Here is a 24,685-nt window from a genome sequence, read left to right on the forward strand (position 1 = left end):
ATGATCTCATGTGTCTTGCTTCGGTCTGGTCCAAGCAAAAACGACGGCGCTGTTAGGAGAAGAGTGTCAGCTGAGTTTGTTTATCTTGATGGTGATGGATGTTTTGTTGATGCACCACAAGATGCTGGATATTTTTCAGAAACGTTGTTATGGAGACAAATATTTGGCCGAACAAATGCACGACAGTAACAATGATGTCATCCAATCTGGTGCCACGGTCTGTGGAAAGGCTTTATTGTATCTTCGCTGCATCTTATCATCACTTTGCAAGACATATTTTTCAAAGTTCATCATCGAAACGATGGCTTCTTATCAAACAGGAATTTGAAGGCCAAGGTCTTAACAAACAAAAAAAGCTTGACTACACTATGTTTTGGTTTGACAGGACTTCAGCTGCTCCACAATGTCCCATTTTCTTTTAGAGCTCAAATACTTCCTCTGAAACACTGGAGCACTTCCTTATTTTACTCAGCTTCCCTAGAAACTTTGGGAAAAAATGAGAAGTGCGACTACGTGAGGTAAACCGACGCACATTCTCACTAACTACTCTCATATCCAGCCCCATTCAGGTGAGATTAACCTTTTTAGCCTCTTGCATCAGTCTTAATTTCACATCTCTTACTCGTATGTTTGCATCATAGAATACTAAAGACTTCCTTGTGCTCTAAAGCGCTGAAACGCCAGAGAAGTACAAGCAACTGCTTTCTGTTCTTTATAATAGTCCGGGTCCATCACTGAATGGCAGCATCGATATTCAGCTCAGCTACTGCCCCTAGCTTCCGCGGTCTGGCGTAACCAAGGGATACCTCATTAACAGTCAAGCCTTTATGTCGTTTTCATTTTAGATTCTTTAGCAGATTGTGATGAATTTCAGACAACGGAGGAATCATCCGTATGCTTTACAAGCAATGATAATATCATTTTAAAACAAACAAATGTTTAAAATTTGTGCTGCATGTTTGCACTTCCAGGGGATCTGGCTGTAATCCACGACAGAGAGCTGTAGAAAGATGTGCTCGCCTCCGGGCCAATCGCTCTGGTCCCCCCGGAGCGAGATAGGCCAAGTGAGGCCTCATACAAAAAAACACACAGCGTATGGGCCGTGTGAGTTCAGACCAGCAGCTGCCACCTAGCCTCGGACAATATGCCACACTCGGCGGTGCCAAAATCCACTGAGACCTATCCGTCCCCCCCCCCCCCCCCCTAGATTACAATATCTGGCCTCTCGTGCACTTCCACGTTTTATCTCATGGCATGTTTACTGGAAGCTTCTCGTTTCATGTCCAACCTTTGTTCTTTTTTACTATCTCAACTAACAGCTGTAACTGTCATGTTACATTTTTTTTTTTTTTTTTTTATCCCTCTGGTCATTCATAAACCGTACCGAAGCATACATCAAATGGAAATCTTTGTTCAGAGGCAAGCCAACAACATAAACCTATCAAACTAACGTTAAAGTCCACAGAGGAGGAAACACTGTAAATAAAACTGTCTCAACAGTCAAAATGTGGGTGTATTTAATTTTTAAAAAACTCCTCATCCCTCTCCATTCCTTGTAACATGTCTTCCAGATGAAAAGTGGCTCGTTCGCCTTTTTGATTGAACAGATATTCATCATGCAACACCCTCTTCGGTTTCTTTGCTCATGAACCGTGCAGATTTTATTCATGTCGCTGAATTTATAAAAAATCAACGCACCGTCAGTGTGTACAGAGAGCACAGAGGAATGTTTTTCGAGCAACACAATCCTTACTGTTGGCACCGTGCTCGCCGCGCGCCATGTGACTTTACGGCTTCATTAAAAAAGCGTCTGTTCTGCTTTACCACACTTGTCACTTGTCCTTTGACTGCTATGGTTACTTGATCTAAAATATGTTTGACCTTTTTTTTTTATTGGAATCGGTATAAAGCCTTCATTCAGTGGGGTTTTTTAGCACAAGTCGGTGCCTAATGTGTGTTTAAATTGTAACACTGTCTCGGTCGGTGCACCTACGTCGAATTAGTGCGATATGATCTGATGGCTTTTTAATCAAATAGACTTATAGCCATCTGCTAGCTCGTACAAATCTCTGAGAGCTAAGCCTGTGGTTTATGTGGTCATAATTTTTAATGTAGCAACAGTATCTATTTGAATTTGCCCTACTTTCTCACTTCATATGAATACTTTCCTGTAGCAGCGTGAGTAATATTCCTAGTGTTTAATGCTACGGCTGCTTCTAATTTACTATCCTCACTATGTCAAGGTCAGGTTCACCTGTTTTTAAATCCCTTAAGCTTTTGAATAGTCTGATAATATTTCTCTCCCCCCCCCCCCCCCCCCCCCCCACCTCCCCATTTTTTCCAACAGCACTTCCATGATGGGCGTAAGGCACAGCAGCACATCGAGAGCTCGTGGAAGCAGCTGGAATCGGTGAGTGACCCCATTAACGTGCAGCACCGCTGTGTGGTTTCCCAGTAGCTGTCGTGCCCGGTCACAGTTGGTACAGTGACTCAAAATCGATAGAGACAAAAGTAGGACATAGTAAACAAAACGTAACTTAGTTCACTGCCACTAACACTAAAAATGACTTTAGCAGGTTACATTTTTGAATAGATGAACATTTATTCACCTTAAATTAAATCTGACAGAGGTAACACAGGGTAATAAGTTGATATCTGTTCAATCTAAATCAATAAATAAATCTAAACCTGACCTAAATCTTTTTTTTTTACATTACAATCATTAGTATGTAGTGTTTAAAAGTAATATAAAGTCATGACTAGGGATGGGGTTCAATAGCATTGAATCTACATTTATCACATGCAAATAACTGAACTTATAAACCACTAAAACTTGCATCTGTAATCACCTTTTGTCTGGCTAAAAAGCTAGACAGACTGCAGTTCTTAGGGCCAGCCTAATTGATATTCACAACCTGTAGATACAACTTGAAAAGCAGATGAGCAGCGTTGAGTATTTTCGATGAGCTCCAATTACCGCAGATCCCAGCGCATGATAATTATCAAGTTTGCAAGCTCTAAACATCGATGTGATATTCATAAAAGTCTAACCAAATGATTCTCCCCTGCTTTTGATGTGATGCAATCAGCCAGATTATTTCTCAAGAGAAAAAGTTGCTTCTCTGTTGATCCTTTTTCAACTGCAAAAAAAAAACACAGAGAGTCCATTTGCGGCCGTAGAGTGGTGTTAGAGAGTGACGGTTCTTTTCACTTGCAAACAATCTTTGGCTGAGTACAAACACTGACCAGTCCACTTCCTACGGTTTTATTTAGCCAGTACAGAAATGAATAATGAGCCACACCTGATACGATCTGCTGTCAGTGACGTGTGTCATTTCAACCAATGAAAGCGATTGTTTCTGTATGGCTATTCGTTAAAAGAGGAGGTGAGAGATAAGAGAGAGCACCATAAACAAGCCTTCAGTACTTCTATTTTAGATATATCAGTTGATAGATTTACCTCAAAACATACATCTAATACAGAAAAGTCCAGAATAATCAGATAAAAACCTGTGTGGAAAAAACTACGCAACGATGACCTATTTAATGATCGGTGCTAATCTTTACAGTCATTCAATATCAGCATCACATGATACTAAAGCACACATTGCAACAGACATTTAAGGAGGGTTATATGTAAAACATCATCACTAAAAACTGAATGCAGGAGGTTGCAAACAGTCTGTCTGTGCTAAAAAAGAACATTTCTGTACACAGAGCCCTGAGGGACCTCCTGTTCTTCCAACAACGTGCCATTTCTTTTGCTCAAAATGTAGACAGAGCAGACTTTATAAGTATAGGATGAAATATAGAATGCAGCCTCTTATATCAAGAAGGAATTATACATTATACATAAGGCTATAACGTTAACAATGGTGTTATTGTATGTACAGTATGTCATTCGCACCCTGAATGGCAGGCTGATAATGTCAAGAATGTGCCAAGATCACGACTCTCAATGAGCTAATTATCATGAAATACTGCCTGAGGTATAAATAAAAACATCTTGAGATCACACCCTCAGAATTTGAAGTATCATTTGTTTTGTGTGTTTTAGTCAGCAGTTATACAGTAAACCAGATTTTAGCTGTTTCACATCATTGTATAATGTAAGTTTTTGTTGAAAAGCCAGATAAGAGCGGATCCAGGAGTTTTTTATTTGCTTTAGCCAAGGAGCAAAAGGAGAGATAGCACAGAACACCACTTCTTATCTCCGCCTGGCCCCTTTGACGGAGAGGGGGGGGAAGAAGCATAACTGTAACTGTGAGAGGGATGCATAACCATGCCTTGTCCTCCTCAACTTCTCTGCGCTGTTCAATGATCCCATTGTGTGCGAGGCAGATAGTTCAGAGTGCGCGCCGGCCCAACAAACACTGATTGTTCGGCCGGAGGGGTCGGAGGAGGGGTTGGATGAATGCTTGTTTTTCTGTACACAAATGACCACTATGAACATTTATTTAATCTGCAGCCTGCAGATTTTGACAGACCCCCCCCCCCCCCTCTCCCCGGGCGGCCGTGTCAGTGACACACACTGACCTCTTGTCGCGCACGGCGCCGGGCCTGAAATGTATATGACGCATACGTAGATGTTATGACGTCCGTTATTATGCTTTTTAAAAAGGTCAATGTTTTTTAGTGTTTCCTGCTACAGCTCATGGCTAGAAATGCAATTTGTATTCCTTTCTTTGTTTTTGTTTTCCAGTGTAAAAGAAGGTTTGAGAGGGACTGTAAAGAAGCAGACAGAGCACAGCAATACTTTGAGAAGATGGACGCTGACATTAACGTGACTAAAGCTGACGTGGAAAAGGTATGTGTCATCCATCACGCCACCGCCAATCACACGAGCTCGTCTTGTACCCTTTCTCTAGATTGCCTGGCTTTTCCTTTCACCCATCTGCCCACCTAGCACCCTCGCCATTTTCTTTCCCCCCCCCCCCCCCCCCCCCCCAGCTTTTGACTCCTCATTCCACCGAGCCCGACAGACAGCGAAGAGATCGAGTGACCGTGTGTCTTATGCTGTGTAAAAGCTGGCATTGTCTCAGCAGCACAGTGATCTGCTGCTAATCAAAGCTGATGGCAGCACCGAGTCCTCATTATCACCGTAGCGCAGCCACCAAATGGGCCTTAGCAACAGAGAGGACTGCGTGTCCACGGCGATGTGTTTATGTTTATGTGTGTGGGCTTCGCTTTATCTTTTTCATAATGACAAATCTTCATATAAAGGTTTCTGTGACTGATCCGTCTGAATGAAATCAGCATGTCTGATGATAGCAGGCAGTCATCTTCACATTCTCAGAACTTGTAGTACCAGATCCTCCTGGGATTTTTTTTTTTAGCTGATGTAATTTCCTGTTGTCATAACCAATTAAAAGAGCCTTGAAAATCTCAGCCCCCTTTTTTAACCCACAAGGCTCCCACGCCCCGCAAGGCATCATGGGTCAGCAGCGCGTGCTCCATCCGCTGCATCATCAGCTGTCGGAGCAGAGCTCAGGCTCAGAGTTGACACAGTTCAGACCCGATTATTATGCAAATACAGGCCGGAATAAAGAGCCTTTCTGCACTCTGGACGTCCAGCCAAAAAGAGCTCACACTGAACTCGACTGGAAAGACCCGGCACAGCAGCTCAAGAAACCAGTCACTCAAACAAGAGCTGCGTTGTCTGTGATTACAGTTAATGCATTTATGGAAGCATAAAAGCCCCCATGCATTACACAGAATTCAGTTTATGGAAATGAAACAATGCTGTGTCTTTTTTTTTTTTTTTTTTTGCTCTTATTTAATAAGTTTCACTGTTTGTGTAAAGTTTACAGTTTATTGATGTGACAGATGCCCCAAAAATACCCCCGGCCACTCCATATATCAAACTGTGTATTCTTTACATGTTTAATGAGCATTTTTCTATTAACTTTTAGTTTCAGTTCATGCTACTCACATTTCATTTCAGTTTAATCCCTGGTGACTCTTTAAGGATCCTCTTACATTTGAAATTTGATGCCTTTTTTAAGCTACTTCATTAATGCAAGAAATTACCTCATTTACATGATCCTTTTTACAATGTCCATATTTTCTTTTTTTTTGTTTCGGTTTGATTTTATGACAGAATAGCTGGTGAAGCATTTTGATACCTTACTCTCAGACCAACCACAAATTTATTCTTGAAAACTTTAATATTAACTGTGAGGGATTATCTCCATATTAGCAAGGGGATTTTACAGCTGTAGTTAAACGGATGATAATAGTGCGATGAAGGTATGAAATACATCTAAAATCCTTTATCATGCATCAGCAAACATTAAGCAGTGATGTTGGCTATAAGAGAATTGTAGTTAATGGGCTGAAACAAAAAAACCATCCTTACGGTCCTTAAAATTCAACATATTTACAAGATAAACATCATCTGGAAACTTCATATCAGGCATTCAACCATCACATTAAAAAACAATTCATGAGGAATGTGAATGTGAATGAATGAAATAATCAGATTTTGATCTTTCTCATATTTCTCATATACTGTTTTGTTGTGTCGGATGTGATTGTTTTTATGTAACTTTGTGATGCCTATTTTATGCTGCCTTTTTGGAAAACCTTGTTAAATAAATGCTAGATTAAAAAAAATATAAAACAGTAACTTAGTACACAGTTAAAAGGCACACATGAGTCTTTATGTGTTCCTGAAGGGGAACACACGTACAGTAAGATGCTGTGTAAAACATGAAGGTTCATATTCCCAATGAATATGTATCCTTATCAGCATTTCCAATGTATTTATAGATCACCGCAAAAATATATAGCTTCCTCATTTATTTGTTTCTGTTGGACTGACCTCAGCTCTCTTTTTCACCTACTCACATTCCCTTTGTTCAGAAATAAAGAAAATAGAATAAAAAAAGCCTGAAGTCCGGTCGATGCGGAAGGTGATTTCTCTTGTCTGTGACGATGATTCTATCAACTACGTTTAGATTCTCGAAAATAAAATGCAAATATGCGGATGCACAGTGTTTCCTCTGTATTCATTTAGCAGTGGCGCACCACCACAACAAGAATATCACCAACACTGCAAGAGAAGAGAAATCAAGAAGTAGTGATTATATAGTGATTCAAAACATTTTTAACACTAGATCCATAACTTTAAACATAACTTTAGACCCAAACAGAAACAAATAAGAAGAATTTTTGCCCCAAAGCACGACAGCTGTTACTAAAATTACAGAGGAAACACTGATGTATGAAAAAGCAGAGAGAATGTGTGTGTTTTATTTCGTTATATTGCCAGTTTTGTGTGTCTGTCTGTGGTTTTGATACATGCTCTGTGCTCTTAAGCTCAGGAGTATAAAGACACTAATATCTATCATGACATTTGCAAAGCTAACTGACATTTATTAAAAGAGTGCTCAGTTGATTCTTAGGTCATAAAACTAAGCCACTCAAAAAAAAAAAAAGTATCTCTATGTGTGTTTTATTCTCTGTAGAGACATATTCCTTTCATCATTTAGAGGGCCTTTGAGTATTTATCACCAGAAGGGATGACATGTCACAAACTCAGCCTTGTTTGTGACGGGATGTTAATCATAGTTAAAGCCTTCGGGTTGCAATGAGGTCTGGGACGGACAGAACAGAGGCATGATGGGAGGAAAAAAGGGAAGACACAATGAGTTTATACATGTTTGTAGGCGTTGTTCTGTGTGTACTCGTGTCTGCGGTCATTAATATTCTGCTGCTACAGAACTACTTCACAGGCCGCTTTAAGATTTGAAATTAAACCATTTAACTCTCTGAACAAAGTTACTTGTCAGATACAAGACAAAAGAAAGAAACGATGATGTACTGTATGTTGACAAGGGTACTTCCAGGAGTTGCTTTTCTCTGTAATATGAAGAGCGACTGTTTGTCGAGCTGAGGTCTTGTGGTTTTTTTCTGAGCAGTTTCAGCAAACCTCTAACTTTTCCCTCTCCTCCTCTGGCAAAAAAATCCCTCAATTTGGGGTTTGGATTCACAGCCCAGATATCCACAAAGCTTGTTAGAGTTTTCTGAGGAACCCCCCCCCCCACAGCTCTCCCAGACACTCACTGACTTCCCTAAGGTGGAGATCCCCGGTCATAAAGTTTTTAAAAAATGCCCTCATTTCCACTCATGCCCTGCCCTTACCAGTTGTGTCAGAGCAGTTTGCAGTGCCAGTATTTTAGCGTTTGATTGTGTGTTTGTTTATCGTGGTACTTCCCCATCTGAGTGATGACACACATGGAGGTCCAGGAAGTGCATCTATGGCAACTTCTTGTTAAGCTGGAAACAGCTAACAATCCTTTTTGTGTGTGTGTGTGTGTGTGTGTGTGTTTGTATATTTATTTTATGCCATGCCTTGAAGCGAAGTTCCCACAAGGTAGGTCCAGCGGACAGAGAGTCTGTTATACGTATCTGTGGGAACACACACACACACACTGTCTCGACTCGTGTCTCCACACACACACACACACACACACACGCACACACTCATGTAGAGTCTCGACCAGGCCACTGTTAACACGCCCTGTCCTGTCTGTGATCTGCTCTTTGTACAGTGGCTTGCCTCACTGTCGTCTGCTGAACACTCGAGGCTTATATGTGTGTGATGTAAGAAAGAGAAAAAAAAATGGAAGAAATGCTCGATATGTCGTGTGAGGCAGTAGCTTTCATTTGTGTTTGTAGATAGATAGATAAAAATATAGATACACACTGGAGACACAAGCTTATTTCCTCAAACTGACAACAGGATGCAATGTGGCTACAGGTACAGCAGCTCGCTGTAGAGGTTTCGTTATCTGCCAGGTTACCATGGTGATGTTGTGTACCCTCATCCTCTCTTAGCACATTTTGCATGCACCTATCTACACCGGCGTAGCGCGCATGTCCATGAACGCATGCTCACAGGCCGCACGTAGAACGAAACAGGTGGACTTTCACATGTGCTTTTTAGCTCTCCTCTGGATTTCACATTCCTTTTCTGGAGGCCGTGACTATCGTTTTCCACCAAAGTATTGTCTGTCATCCCTCCCGTGCTGGCAATAACGTACCTTTGTGTCTGCCGGCTGTCTCCTCTCTGATGTCCTCCTTTTCCTTCTATTATGTCATCTATTACTTACCCATATGTCTGTGAGAGCGAGAGAGAGAGTGCCTCCGACTGGTGTGTGTGGGTGAAAACTGGATGAAGTCCTTAAAATTCTTCCCTCAGGACTATTACCTATGCAGGGTTATGTTCCCTCTACTGCCCCACACAGTTATTTGGCTGCAGTTTTTTTTTTTTTTTTTTTCTGCCCATTTGCATTCAGTGGACCAAAATGCTGACTGCAGTCACGGGTTCATAAGGCGACTCTTTGTTATAGACCCAATGAAACCAGCGTTTGTGCGTGGACGGGCCTCAGATGTAACGGAAAGAGGAAACAGATACGAGTACTTAGCTACACGAACACACACACACACACACGCACACCCCACATGCTGTCTAGCTGAGATAATCTCATCTCCATCTGCTTGCTGTGGGTCTGTAATAGGCTGCTCCTGCTGCGTTTCTGCCTGCCTGCCTGCCTTCTCTCTCTCTCTCTGTGACTGAACTACCTTAAAATAATCAACATTATCGACAGTAGAGATAGGCCAGACTGGGAGGGCAAATCCAAATCCCTCCGTTCTGCAGCCAATGCAGGCTGTCGTCTCCCTTTTTCACTTGTTTGTCCTGGCCCACATATAGTCTTAACGCCGACGGCTGCTGCTGCTGCCTGACTTGGATTTGCACCTGTGACCGTGCGTCCACGAGCTCTATGTCTATGTGCGTACACGTGCATGCATGAGTTAATGCACAAATGAGTTTATGCTTATGGCTGTGTGTGCGTGCGTGTGCGTATGTGTGTGTGTGTGTGTATGTAACCCATTCGTTTATGTGTTAATCCAGGGACACTGAGGTTTAGTGAGCAGAGCGTGTCTATGATGTTCATGTTTGTGTGTGTGTGTGTGTTTTTTTTTTTCTCCAGGCACGACAGCAAGCTCAGATGAGGCACCAGATGGCTGCTGACAGTAAGGGCGAATACTCCTCCTACCTGCAAAAGTTCAACCAGGAGCAGAATGACCATTACTATACAATTATCCCTAACATATTCCAGGTAAATAAAATAATATATTTCAGCTTTTTTTTTTTGTTGTTGCAGACATTTTATTTGTGTGTTTATTATTTCTTCTTGCAGAATTCGGTGTGCAAATGCAGCTGGAAGTACCAACTGACTGAAAAGCCAGTCACAACAGTGCATTCATGTGCAGTCATTAGCGAGCTAGTGAATTTAATGCCATTTGCAACCCACCACCCCCCACTTCCCTCTGGGTTGACTACTAAAAATAAATTCTCAACATGTGGGAAACACTGAGGGTAAAAAGCCATCATTATTAAGACTGCGGTTATTTTGTACAAGCTATTTAGTAGAAGTAATGTCGTCGTGCGTTACATTCAGACAGATTGTGAGGGTTTGTGATCCAAAAATCATATAAAAACAAGAGATTTGAAAGATGTTCTGTCAGATCTTTGATGTTCAACTCTTCCAGGCAGGACTTGATGACTCATACTCATTGTCAGTGCAAGAACAACTCACTTAACCCTCATTCTATAACACAATAAAGCTTGTATTTAAGAACGAACGTATCTGTTTCGATGTAGAAACTTCAAGACATGGAGGAGAGAAGAATCGAGAGGATAGGACTGTGCATGAAGACGTTCGCAGACGTGGACCGCCAAGTGCTGCCCATCGTGGGGAAATGTTTAGACGGCATGACGAAAGCCGCCGAGTCCATCGAGCCCAAGACCGTGAGTATACAGATTTACATATACGTGCACTCATAAGACCATATGGGACGTATTACTCACTCAGCCGGTGTGGTCGGTCGCAGCCCACACGCTACAGACTGGGATCTCACTCCAGCAACAAGCGTGCCAGCGTGCGCGGGTACTCTTTGGTCGACTTGTTAAAAATAAAAACAGCTCACCTGTGAACAAGAAAGAGCTGTGGGAGGGACGGCGTTGTTACTGAGAGAACAGCTGAACAAAATGAGTCAGTTTATGTGCTGACTTCCCTTTTACAGTAAGAAAATCAGCCCCCCCTGAGCAGCCTTCAGGGCTTTGTGTCACTTAAAAATACAAAGCATAATTCCCCTCCATGCTGAGACTGACGAATGATTTCCAGCTTGAGTTTCATCCTGAGACGATGCTGGAAAAATCAGAGGGAAACGGTTCAAACCGAGGAGGAGACGACTCGAGAGCTATGCATTACTTATAGGCTGCGTCGGCCCGCTTCCAAAGAACAGTCCACTCTCGATACACACACACACACACACACACTTTCTTAAGAGCTTTGCTGAGTATTCACTGTCAGGTGTGGTTGCAGAGGAAGCATCACTGCAGTCCATTAAATTTAATACCTGCACCTGTTCTGGAAACAAAAGGAAGTGAACTACCGTGCTTCCTGTTGTGTGAAGCCTTCGTATTATCAGGCTATACAGCTGATACGCATTAAGGCTTAAGTTTTATCCCACGGCTCGTTATTGTTTATTATTTGTATATGTAAAAGAGAAAACGAGCGGTGTGATATATTGAGATGTCACACGCTGGCTGCCTGCCGCGTGACCGAAAAAACAACCCCAGGGATTGCATAGCATGTGTGTGTGTGTGTGTGTGTGTGTGTGTATGTCTAGCTGTGTGTGCATGGCCTAGCTCCAGGAAGATGACTCCAGCCTGTGACTGGATGCTGCAGTAAACAACAGCGGAGAATAACATGTCACATGTTTTTTTTTTTTTTCCCCCCCGTCTCTCTCTCTCTCTGTCTCTCTTCCTCTCTCTGTCTCTTTCTCTTCTCTCATGTATACAGTGAACAAAAGCAGATCTTATGACCCCCCGTTTCTAACTCAAAACCAGACCCTCTTACCTTATCAGCTAAGATAGGCACACTGTACTTGATTAACGCGCTGCTTCCTGTGTCTGACGAGCCCGGCTATAACTTGACCTCATTGTTTCTGTCATAACTCCTGCCTGACAGATTTAGGTCTTTTTCCTTTCCTCTACTGCGGCTCTCACAAACCAAATAACGACCTGTCCTTTCATGACACGCTCGTCAACCGTTATCAGAGAAACGTCTATAAACAAGAGAGTCATCAGGCCACCATTGTGTTGCGTCTTATCTCCAGACCTGCTGATTAGCAGGATAATCTCAACAAACAGGAGGCATGCGGAGATCCCCCTTAAAGTTTTAGAGCTCTAATGATTAGTCAATCAACAGAAAATATACCCGCAACAATTTTGATAATTGTATAATAGTTTCAACATTTTGGTGGGGGTTTTTTTTAGAATAAATGGCAACAATTCACTGGTTCCAGCTTCCCAAATGTGAATATTTTCTGGTTTTCATACTCATCTATAATTATAAAATGATTATCTTTGGGTTTTTGGATCGTTGGTCAGACAAAACAAGACATTTTAGCTCTCAGATGAACATTTTTCACAATTTACTGACATTGTAAGAACCACACAAATAATCAGTCAATCAACAAAATAACCAGTAGATCAATCAAGTTAGTCGCAGCCCTAATTGCCTCACATTTTATGATTCTTCTGCTGATGCTTGAATAAATAAAAATGCATTATAATGTATCAAGGATAAAGCTGACACTGATTGCTGCAACCTCTTTCCCCCTCCGCCCCCACTAGGACTCAAAGCAAGTGGTGGAGTCTTACAAGTCTGGGTTCGAGCCCCCGGGAGATGTGGAGTTTGAGGACTACGGCCAGGCCATGAAGAGAACGGCGTCCGAAACCAGCCTGTCCAACTCCAGAGAGGGCAAGGAGAAGCCTGCTGGAAAGAGCAAGGGCAAACTGTGGCCTTTCATTAAGAACAAGAACAAGGTAACACATGAATGCACACTTAACACAGAGAGTCGTTTCACTTCGACGTGCAACAAAGCCTCACTGGTTTTAGGTCGTTTGGCGAGAGTTTCCTCACTTGGAGGTCACCTCGCACTCTGGGAAGATTTTTTTTTTTTGTGGGGGGGGGTTAGGGTGTAGAAAAAATATGTGTTCAATGTTACATTTGTAGTATTTGTCACACTGTTAATTGTGGTTTTTGTATTTGATTTAGCTTCATTTGTGTAGACGCTTTGACTTTTGTTGACCGCTGTTAAGCTCAAGAAATCTGTTGCTAGTTCACTGTTAGTATTGCAATTTCTGTTGTTATCATTTGCCACCTGTTGTCCTCCTCCCCGGCAATCACCCTCGCCAATTTGGAGCCTCCCCCTCTGTAACACACACTAATGCATTTCTGCCTTCATTTTTGTGGATGGACTCAACTGGCAGATATTAACTCGCTGTCGGATCTGAAATAACAAGTCTCCCTTCGTCATTTATTTTTTTCTCCATTGACTGGTGATCGGCCTTTTGAGTCACCTCCTTCAGTTTCCTGCTCAGCAAAAAAAAACTGATCTCTGACTGTCTTATGGGCTGGTGGCACTGTTGGTAACGAATTAGATCAGAGCATGAGTGAGCTTTTCGGGTGTGGGTGTGTGGGTGTGTGGGAGAAAGACTGGAAGAAAGTATGTGCAATGCTTGATGAGAAACCTCAGCGTACTTTTTGATTTACTCCTTATCAAAAAAAAAAAAATGAGGCAAACTTATTTAGAACAGTTTCCTTTTATCTGTGATGTACTTAGGATTACTTTTCTATATCTGTAAGTGTTTGGGAGCACAGACAGCCATACAGAGAGAGAGGTATTTACACTGTACACTCACATATGCATGCAAGAATAACAGAAACACATACAAAAATAGAACATTACTCCTCTATTTCAGTATAAAAGCATCAGTATTGCCTCACAAAACCAGCTCAAGACCTTTCAGAGTTTTTTTTTTTTTTTTTTAGTGAATCCTGCGTCAAAAGTTTTTTCAGTCTCTTTGTATTTGAACGAAGGGTTTCTGAATCACTCGCCCATGCATGCGCACTGTGTGGTATCTTAGAGCTCATCACCGCTTCATTCTCTCACTCCTAAACTACCGGTTGATGAATTATGCAGTCGGGATGTTTTAGGACAGCGATAAGCAATTACATTTCTCTCTGATGATGATGATGACGGCCTCTAATTCCGCTGCTCTTATCCTTGGGGATGTGGTGAATTTTCTCTCGTCCTGGCTGGCATGCGACGAGGTCGGGAAGTTAAAAAAAAAAAAAAAAAAAAAAAAGGATTTCTAAACTGGAAAGCCTGCATGCGCTTTGACTGAAACTCTTTGCTGTTTGCTTTGTTGCAGCCGCTTGCTTTAACACATTTTATGCTTCCTTCTCACTCTGGTTTTCTTCTTTATTTTTAACTGTTTTTATGTGTTTTAACATTTTTTTATTTTTCCCACAACATAACAACTGATACGCTAGGTGTGACATTCCTTCGGTTGTCTTTTATGTTCCGTTTGGGTTTTTTTGTTGTGTGTTTATTTTTTAATATTTGTAGGAGGCTTATTTATTTCGTTTTTGTGTTCCCTCCTCCTTTTCCTCCTGTCTTTTTTTTCTCGTTGGATTCTCGCCCCCTTCTTCTTCTTCTTCTTCTTCCATGTTTTTACCTCCTCCTCCTCCTCCTCCTCCTCCTCCTCCTCTCGTCACGGCTCCCTCTCTTACTGGTAGCTTATGTCCCTGTTAACGTCCCCCCACCAGCCCCCACCTGCCCCCCCAGCCTCATCCCCGCCCTCACCCTCTGCTGTTCCCAACGACCCTCAGTCTCCCAAGCAACACAAGGAGCCCCTCTCTCACCGCCTCAACGACTTCATGACCTCCAAACCCAAAATGCACTGCCTCCGGAGCCTGAGGCGAGGGGTAAGTGCGTGTGTGTCCAGCAAGCTTCGTGCATGCGTATGTGTGTGCGTGCGTGTGCGTGCGTGTGTGTGTGTGTGTGTGTCTCTACACCTGTATCCAAGCTCTGTACCTGTTACACTGTATGAGTGAGGCAATATCAAGATAGAAGTGTTTACACAGTTTTTAAGGTAATAACACCTACATGTTGTCATCATATAGCGGCTGATTGAACGTTACATTTACCACCAATAACTGAATTTAAAAATAGCACATATATGAATACTATTTTTACAAAATAGCAGCAGCACAACAGGCCTCCCACCCTCACTCATACAGCGCTTCAGGCTTTATGCTTCTCTAGCATGCTTCTGTAGCGCATAACTGTGAATCCATGGTACCCGTCTGACTCACCAGCAGTCTCTCCATCTCGTCCCTTCATCCTATCATATTAACTCATGTGCTCATAACGACAAATCCTTCTCACCGTCCTTCCCTCCCTCCGACAGAAATTTAGCAAGACGCTTGAGCAGACTCGGCAGTAGCATGGAGACTGCAGTCGCTCCCTGCGCACTTCACTGCAGTCTTTGCTGGAGGCAGATTTGTTTTGTTTTGTTTTGTTTTGTTTTTTTTGCACATGATATAAGAAGAAGAATATAAAGAAGTGGGTTAACTCTCACAGTATCAAGTGATGGGTTGTGGATATTGCAGCAGGCTGACTGAGTCACTCTTGTGTGGAGCAAGATGGCCAGTACAGTAATTTTAGAAGGCTTCCTGGAGGGTGGTTTTTATCAGCACCACCCCAAGGTCCTGATGGGTGTCATCAACAGTTCCCGTTCTAAAGTCCAGCTTGTGTTGTAATGGAGTGGCTGGGCCGGGGCAGGTCAAAGCACTCCTTCCTGTAAACGCACTTCAACCTCCAGCTCTCCTTGACCTCAGGAATGGGTGGCAACTCACGCGTTCCTTCCGGCCAACCCCAACAAATATAGTTTTTTGTTTACATTCATTTTTTTTTGAAAGGGCAGCGGTTAATCAAAGTGAAAACATTCATATGAATTGGTGCTGACATGACGTCTGAAAAAGGCAAAAGAACAATACGGCGCAACAGTGCAGTACGCGAGCATATCATAGAGGAAATGATCGAAGGTCGGCAGAAAAAAAAAAAAAAAGGAAGTATGGAACAGGAAGCGCACGTTTCTGAAAGCGGAAGTGCTGAAACAGCTCATGAGAAGAGCGATAAAAAAAAAGAAAATAGACAGAGTTAAATCAAACGCATTGTGTTAAAACTATGCACAGATTAAAAGATAGAAGTTTGACCTTTCTGTAACATTTTATGCCACAAGAGAAGGTTGTATGAAGGTTTGGAGGTCACGAGGGGTTTTGTTTCTATTATAAATCATAAATAGAGCAGGAAAGCCTTTAGAGAATCAAAGACTCCTTTCCATATCTCATGACAACACATTTATTTAATTTGTACTGCTTTCCATGTCTTGACAGCAACCTGTTTCTGTTTGTTTCATGTATATAGATGTTGGTTTGATTTATAGTACAGTTTACAATATAATTGCTTTTCTTTGTGGAATAAATCTACATACATTTGTTAAACTGACAACAAGAGGTTCATGGTTTATCCAGGAAATAACAACTAGTCCTTTAGGGACACTAGCCTCACTGCCTCACTGGCACAGATAGTTTGAGCTAATGCCTCTGAACAGCTGCTGGAATAGCAATTCCTCAGCTCTTACAAACAAAGCCTGCATCCATCTTGTCAAGCCAAGTTAACAAAACAAGACTTTAAAACCGATACCTTTTGCTAATTTTGAGAAGAAAGCATATTTATTAAGATTACACAAAAGCTAGAGTCAGAAATATCCTATGAGATTCTGTCCCAGCTGCAGCTAAAACCAAGAAAATACAATCGTATTCCTCTCCTACCTCCTGCAAGGAAAACATAGAGTCACATTAGGGATTAGGGTGGTTCTGCCAGTGGAGGTGGGGAGTTGTCTCTCTCTGCACAGTGGAGGGATGTCTACCCCTGCAGGAGAGCCTTTGTGTAGTGCACATTAGCTGTCTAATCCATCCACAGTCGCTGTGCAGAGTATGTGCGCGTGTATGTGTGTAATGTGGGATGGAAAAGAGAGAGTGTTGAAGTCGAATTAAGACGGTGTACAGTATAAGAGCTTAAAGGTGCAGTGTGTAGGAAGCTACGGTGGCCGTGAAACTAGAGCCGGTGTTTTGGTTTGTCCGTCGTGGGCTACCGTAACATGACGGTGCAACACGGAAGAGGTCCCACTCCCTATGTAGATATAAAGGGCTCATTCTAAGGTAACAAAAACACAACTCTTATTATACAATAATGAAAACATATATCCCATTTCTGCTTAGTCCGTTCTGCTAGACGCCACTTAATTCTACACACAGCACCTTTAAGATGTTAGTGCTTTTCTAATTGACAAAGCTGTATTCTCTCTGACGACCATCACAGCAGCAATCCCCGCACTCGCTCATTTGTCACAAAGAGCTTATGAAGAGGACTCTGGGCCGACCCACATATGCTTTCGAAGCCAGGCAATATGTTGTAAGTGTGTGTGTGAAGGACGTGAAGTGAGTGCAGGTGCCTGGAAGAAAGCCTGAATGAATACTGAACATTATTTGCGGACGTGTTTGTGTGTGTGTTTAGTAAAAAACCATGTACAACACAGACAGTAGCCTCGTCGATAATTTGTCGTCTGACACATTCGGTCTATACGAGGGAGACTGTTTGTCACAATTAACGAGGCAAACGTTTCCTCACAAAGGAGGCTAGTGTCTGTGTCCGGCTCAGTATTGATCACATGGCTGTGACACACGTAGAAACGAGACGAATGAATCGGAGAAGATGATGACTTCATCCCACATCACATGTATCAGCTTCAGGTTTCTTGTCGCCCCCCCCCCCCCCGCCGTGTCCCGCAGCTGTTTTCGGAGCTTCCCCCGCCGAGCATCTCCAAGGGGGTCAATTCACAAAGTGTCACAAGCACCTGAGGATGTGGAGAAATTATGGGTGAGAGGATGACATTCATCCCACCCAGCAATCACCCCCTCTTCGCTATTTAAATCTCACTCTGAGGTGGATGTAACGTTCGGCGAGGTGTTGGTCACACTTTGGATCTGGATACAGCCTACAATATCCAGAATTCACCCCTCCAGGGCTTTAATTGTGCTGGCATACCATACTGCAGTTATCTGTTTGTAAGGACCATAATATACTTGTATATCTGTGTCTGTCTTGAGTGGTTGGAAAGGGTTTTAGGTAGATCTGTGGACCAGATTTGTTTGTTTTTTTTTTGGCAAAACTTTAATTAAAATGTTTCTCTTCTACCTAGTCTCATTATATAATCCACATATGACACACTAGAAAGAGAAACAAGGCCTTTTATCCAGTGTGTAAGTATAAATAAAACATCTTTCGTGCTCTGAAAGTGAAGTTTCACACATGTAGGAAATGTGAGAATAATGCGAGGGAGGGAAGGATCATAAGGCGTCATAGCGAGGCCCGTAACAGGCCGATTCCAGGTGGATGACTTGATTAGTGGACTAAAGTTGAGTAGAGCTCCTCAGTGCACCAGCCTGTGAGCCTCTAACAGGATTACAGGTCATCTGCTCCGGCTCTACCAGCTAATGGTTGTTAACCTGCTCTTTACTCCGCTGTGCTTTGTATTAAAAAAAAAAAAACATAACCACGTCCTCTCAGGAATCACTGCGCAAATCACCAGAATAAACTTGTTAAAAAAACACACACTCCCACCACAACCATTTTATTTTGTTCTCTCTACTGTACTCGCTTTTTAAATTCATGATTACTCTTTGTTTTCTACCTTCATTCAGCCACTTTCATTTAAAGTGTGTTTATAGACCTTGAATGTGTTTTCATAGTGAAAATACTGTTCACTTCCGGTTTTGATAGTTCGAGTTTTCAACCTGAGCAAAGTGTCTCTCTCAGCTTGTGTGTGTGTGTGTGTGTGTGTGCGCAGTATCTGCCTCCATGACAATGTTTGGATCTGCTGTTGTTGTGATTATGTGCTTTTGGCGCCCTCTGCTGTCACATACTTGTCATTGTAATGGCAGCAGAGAGGTATCAAGAAGTAAAGGGGTACATTCATTCCAGTTGCAGTCATTATTCCCTCTACTTCTCCCTCTACATTTAATTTTACATCTGTCTTCCCTTAAGTTTTTCCTCATCCTTTACTTCATGCTTGTGCAGTAGGTTGGCCCTTTTTTTTTTGCCAACTTATTTCTCATTTTTCATTAATCCATCATATTAGAAATGTTAGACTTCACCACGTTAGAAAAGAGCGGGGGGGGGCTTTATAGCTGAAATTATTACTGAAAAGACTTTTATAAGACCGTTTAAATCTGAATGCTTCAGCTTTTTTAAGCCGTTATACCCTCTTTTCATGAATTGGTGAAGTTTAGCAACGCAATATCATAAAAATACATGTAAGCAGTGTTTGTTTAACAGAAAATGAACAATGGCTTTTATATTCTCAGAATGCTGACTTTTGTCTGTTGTCTCTTTCTCTCTCCTGCTCCTCGCCATTTTTCTCTCCTCTTCCCCCCATGAAGCTTTCTCTCAAGCTGGTAAGCATGACCGTATAACCGCACGACTGTAGCGGCATGACCATAGCACGCATGTCACGTCCTCCCAGTAACACATTGTTAATAACGTTCTGTACGCCGTTTTTTTTTGTTGTGCTCCTTACTTTTTTTTTTTTTTTTTTTTAATCTAAGTTATTAATTTGTTTTTGCTGTGACACAACAATGGACCCCAGACTCATGTCTTTGTCTCATTTGTATGTTATTTTGTCATTTTGTTTTTATGTTGTGGTTGTGCTCACGTCATGTCTCTCCCCCAAACTGTGTGTGTGTGGTCTCTGTGGTGCAGATCACACTCAATTCCCACGTCCGGAATCTCATTGAGGTGATCAGATTTACTCTATGTTTTATCTGTCCGTCTCTTAGTCTGTCTGGTAGTCCTGGTCTCGACAAATCGTACGTCCTTGTAACAAATACTAATCTGATCTTATGTAGTAGTTGCTCACACACGTCCTTACACTGCATGCTGATTACATTACATTACATTTATGGAATGCTGTTTCGTTAAAATAATATACAAGAACCACAATCAAAAGACCAGAATATCAACTGTTACTTAATATTTTCTCAGGACAAGATACTTTAGGAATAGTTCAACCTTTTGGGAAATACACTTATTCACTTTTTTGTTGAGACTTAGATAAGAACATTGATACCCCTCTTGTGTCTGTATGCTAAATATGAAGCTACAGCTTGCAGACAGTTAGCTTGGTTTAGCTAACTTAGCTAGTTAGCTGCTAAGCTAAGCTAACCGCCTGCTGGCTCTGGCTTTGTGTTTAGTGTATAGACATGAGACATGAGATTGTCTCTCAGAAAAAAAGCAAATAAGCACACATCCCAAAATGTCAAACTACTCCTTTAAACTAACTTTTTAATTAAAATTAGGCTATATCATGATTTGTGTAATATCAATTTTCTCTACATACAGAACCTGTAAATTCTTGTCCATCCTAAATTGGTTGTGGTGTAAACAACAAAAAATACTTCATGTCTGCCCATAGTTTTAGTTTGGTCTTTGATTTGATCATGTAGAATTACAGTAAATTAAATCTGACCTAGATTATTGTGTTTTGATGAGTCATTGGGTTACATAGAGAATGCAAACACTAATATATCACTAATGCACTGTAACTTGTCACTGAGAAAAAAAAGCATGTCTCTGCATGACGATTGACAGATTTTTGTTATGTTGCATGCCCGGTAAGTGTTGCGTGCTGGTACAGGGAGAAAGGGTAAGGTCGCCATGGAAACCTAGCTGCTGTGTTTGGCCTGGCTCATGTGCAGTGAATCCTGACCTCAAGTCTGTAGCTCCAGCAGTTATATCCTGTGGTGCCGCTGTGATCCATCTCAATGAGATCCAAACGCAGGCCTTGACCTATCCAGTCCACGCAACGAGTTGTTTTTCTTAATTGAGAGGACTAACACAACTTTTTTTTTTTTTTTTTCCACTCAAAACTCAATGACAGATCTAATGTATGGAGGCCCATATGGTTCAATATTAAATACATGAATAAGACATTATGATTAAAAAAATCATATGAACAAAGAGAGAAAAGTACAAATTCAAACCAGTAAATTATTGAATAATTTGATAAATTATTAAAACTCAACTCATTAAGAAATGTTATTTCATCATTCTTATTTTCATAAGAATATAATCATAAAAGTAGTAATAATAGTAGTTTTATAGGAGGTAATTTTATTGAATTAGAGATTTTTTGAAATGTTTAAATTATATATAAAAATTATGGAAATATTTATTTCAACAGTGACTCTTCTTAAATGTATGTATTTTGGGATTTTTTAGGCCTGTGTGTGGTAATATTTGAATGGGGGATGTTGTGGTTTGTAAGCCACGGAGGCGCCCCTCAATGACACATTAATTTCATGTCACTTTTTATTTTATGTCACTTTCCATGACAGTGGAGTTGTCTTCATTCGCCATGCCCTTTCTTTTTAGATAATCACCTGCCCTTTGTCTCCCAGCAGGCTCATCAACTGCTAGCTAACTTGCTAGCTTCTGTTAGCTGGGGGCAATTACAGACAAAGACTGTGTGTTTTTGCTCTTCAGAGTTGTTTGATTTTCTCAGAAGAATATCTGTAGAATCACAATGCTGCTGATGTAACATCATCTCTTCACTTTGATGCTGTATAATAAATCCAAGCTCATAAACTAATCCAGCTAGTTAGGTAGCATGTGTAGCATTGTTAACTTACCATAAGTCAAAGGAAAGATCAGATACTGTGTCTGTGTACTGTTTATTTACTGCAGCAGCTAGTTGGTTGGTTTATTTATGCATTGGTGACTGTTGACAACTTTACTGTCATGAAAGGTGACATCATGAAATAAAAAAGTCACTTGAAATAAAGATGTCATTGTGATAAATGCTATTATGAAATAAAAGACAGACCTTTGAAAAGCTTAAGTATATAAACCTTAATAATATTTAGAAAAATAAGTGATGAAATACATCACATACATAATAATGAGTTGCGTTTGAATAATTCATGAAATTCAAAATATATTGGTTCATTTATGATATGATTATTTAATAATTTGACCTCTGGGCCTCCATACTAATCACACTATGTATAGCAAGCCTCAGAAAAAGTTTGAGAGACTGCTGAGTAATATGACTCATCAGTTCAGTGTTACATACTGGAAACCTTCTCATCAGGAAATATGATCAGTGGCCAGCCAAAAGAACTCTCACTCACACTACTCCCTTTTTAAGAACACAGTCAAACAGCTCCAGACCCATTAGCCAGCTCACACTGAAACACTATATGAACAATAATAGGATGTAGCTAATAGTTTATTACATTCCCGATGACAGCACTAGATTAGGCGTGGAGACTGAATAGGTGAAAGGCCTCCAGTCTATACACAGACAAACATCCCACCTATCAAAGAGTGTGTGTTAGAGAGCGGCTGCAGTATCTCCTTCAGGTGAATTATGTAGTTAGAACAATCTGTTAATATGTTATCCATTTATCCCTGAATCATGGTTCACAGGGTTTACAGCAAGTGGAGATACTGCACCTAACTAGAAAACACCCCCAGCAACACAACAAATAATGAATTATTAAGTTCCTTTTTTTTAATCTTACAATTTCTGTCCGTCTCTTTCCCATTTTTGTTTCCTTTTCCTGCTCTCTCTTCCACCCTTTTGTTCTCTCAGGGCTCCGGACCAGAAGACTTCAGCCACCTGCCACCAGAACAGAGGAGGAAGAAGCTGCAGGGCAAGATAGATGAACTGAGTAAAGACATTCAAAAAGAGATGGACCAGAGGTATCTGTAGTACCGTTCTTTGATAAAGTTCAGGGTTAAGCATTAAGGGGCTTTTCTGTTTTGTTTATAGCAAGCAATATTTGTGTTTACATCTTCAATATGCATCAAAGACTTGAACTGACATTAATATTTTCCTCTCTCAGGGACGCCCTAACTAAGATGAAAGACGTGTACGTGAAGAACCCTCAAATGGGAGACCCAGCCAGCGTAGACCCCCGCCTATCAGAAATAGGGCAGAACATCGAGAAGCTCCAGTTTGAGATGCAGAAATTCGAGGTAAGCTCGATGCTAGTCTCGGCTCTCATTTCTGCAAAGTGTTAGTTTTGGCGAGGCTATCTTGTTTGGTTTATTTGAGACAGTAAACGATGAGAAGTTCAAACACTCGTCTCCAGCTGGGGTGGTTCCAAAGAAGCCGGTCGTTCATCCATATTAGGAGAAGATGTGAGGCAGCTGGAGAGGCCGGCGGGAGAGAGGAGTTCCAGAACAATGCCCCGGTTTAACCCTGTAAATAAATGGCTAACAAAGTGGAGTGCGATGCAGAGATGTTGCCAGATGTAAAGGCCATCGGATTCAAAGATTACAAGAATTCCACAGTGCTTGAAATACATTTCAAGTCATCATGTAGTCATGTAGAAAAAAAAAACAAAACAGACAAGCTGCAGCCAAAACATTCATAATGAGTGCGTTTGTTTCAGGGCTGGTTAGCAGAGGTGGAGGAGAGGATGCCATCCAAGAGCGATACACACCGGAGAAGTGGACTCTATGAGACCCAGAACAACACAACAGTGAGCACCAACTGTGCGCAGGACAGAGAGAGGTATGGTATACTCTGACAGTCTCTCAGTCAAACCAAAACATCCCGATCCTGTGAAACCCGCTACTTTGTAGTTGCACATCTCATTTTTTCGGAAGAAAACTATGTATGTTTTCACAGTATATTTACTGTGTGTGTGTTGGCCCTTGAGCAGCCCGGATGGCAGCTACACAGAGGAGCAGAATTCAGAGACTCAGGTCAAAGCAACACCCATCCCCAACACCACCTCCACCACGCCAGAGTTCGACGACGAGTTTGACGACGAGGAGACCCTGCCCACCATCGGCACCTGCAAAGCCTTGTACCCCTTTGAAGGTAAACCACAACCACAACTGGTGGAAACAAGACAGTTAAAACCCGATAGAACTGAAGACGCACTCAACGATTTCCGCTAATTCTAGATATTTCAAAGTATGAACCCTGCTGTTTCTGAATTTAGTTTGTTGGTTGGTAGGGTGCTGCACGCATGCCCTCTATTGGTCAGCAGCTGCTGTTTAAGTTATTTCCAGAAACAGGTTGAAAAGAGATGTTACTTTTATGGGTGTGGAGTGGGTGGATGAATGATTTCTCTCAATGAGGAGGAGTAGGAGTGTGACCTTTCTGAGGAAATGTGTGGAGGAGGAGGGCGGATAGAAATGCAGTCATTTCTCCAGCACACAAATCTGGCAAATACTCAAAGCTAAAATCAAGAGTTGGAAAAGAGCCCTGATCGATCTGAGGGATGATAAACGCTGGTGACCCTCTTTGGAAAGATATATAAGTGTTGAAGTCTCCAGAAGAAATGTATCCGTTCTCTGAGTGGAAACCCTTCCTCTCTATGAGAAGATAAGTACATGAAATTTATAAATTACCACTCAGTCTCAACTGTTTTATTAAGAATGGCAAGAATGAAAGGTTTTTACTTTTGCTGGTCCAGGAATTAGTATGATCCTAATAGTCAAGAATTAAAATAATGTAAATCAAGTAATAATTATAGACAGCGTATTAAATCAGTACCAGGGACGGCCCAGATTCCTGGCCTACATCATTAAAGCTTCTGAGCATTACAAAGTCAGAATGAAAGAAAAAGAAGTACAGACAAGACGTGTCTACTGTAATAATATTTTTTAAAAATCA

The 24,685-nt window shown here is 41.5% G+C and overlaps 1 protein-coding gene across 19 annotated transcripts in view; it reads left to right on the forward strand.

Moving 5' to 3' along the window:
• LOC122967962 (formin-binding protein 1) overlaps positions 1-24,685 on the forward strand; it is a 61,033-nt gene that overhangs the window by 30,701 nt on the left and 5,647 nt on the right. For 4 of the 19 annotated variants that reach the window (XM_044332794.1, XM_044332784.1, XM_044332786.1 and 1 more), the window contains exons 5-16: positions 2,348-2,410; positions 4,703-4,807; positions 9,999-10,127; positions 10,673-10,819; positions 12,713-12,904; positions 14,664-14,852; positions 19,434-19,448; positions 19,753-19,788; positions 22,646-22,755; positions 22,899-23,031; positions 23,451-23,572; positions 23,712-23,884. In XM_044332794.1, the coding sequence (XP_044188729.1) occupies positions 2,348-2,410; positions 4,703-4,807; positions 9,999-10,127; positions 10,673-10,819; positions 12,713-12,904; positions 14,664-14,852; positions 19,434-19,448; positions 19,753-19,788; positions 22,646-22,755; positions 22,899-23,031; positions 23,451-23,572; positions 23,712-23,884 (1,414 nt within the window). The remainder of the gene's footprint in view (positions 1-2,347; positions 2,411-4,702; positions 4,808-9,998; positions 10,128-10,672; positions 10,820-12,712; positions 12,905-14,663; positions 14,853-19,433; positions 19,449-19,752; positions 19,789-22,645; positions 22,756-22,898; positions 23,032-23,450; positions 23,573-23,711; positions 23,885-24,685) is intronic. The other 15 variants (XM_044332795.1, XM_044332785.1, XM_044332787.1 and 12 more) reach the window with 15 other exon arrangements.

This window comes from Thunnus albacares, chromosome 18 (genome assembly GCF_914725855.1).
Source record: "Thunnus albacares chromosome 18, fThuAlb1.1, whole genome shotgun sequence".
Taxonomy (NCBI): Eukaryota; Metazoa; Chordata; class Actinopteri; order Scombriformes; family Scombridae; genus Thunnus; species Thunnus albacares.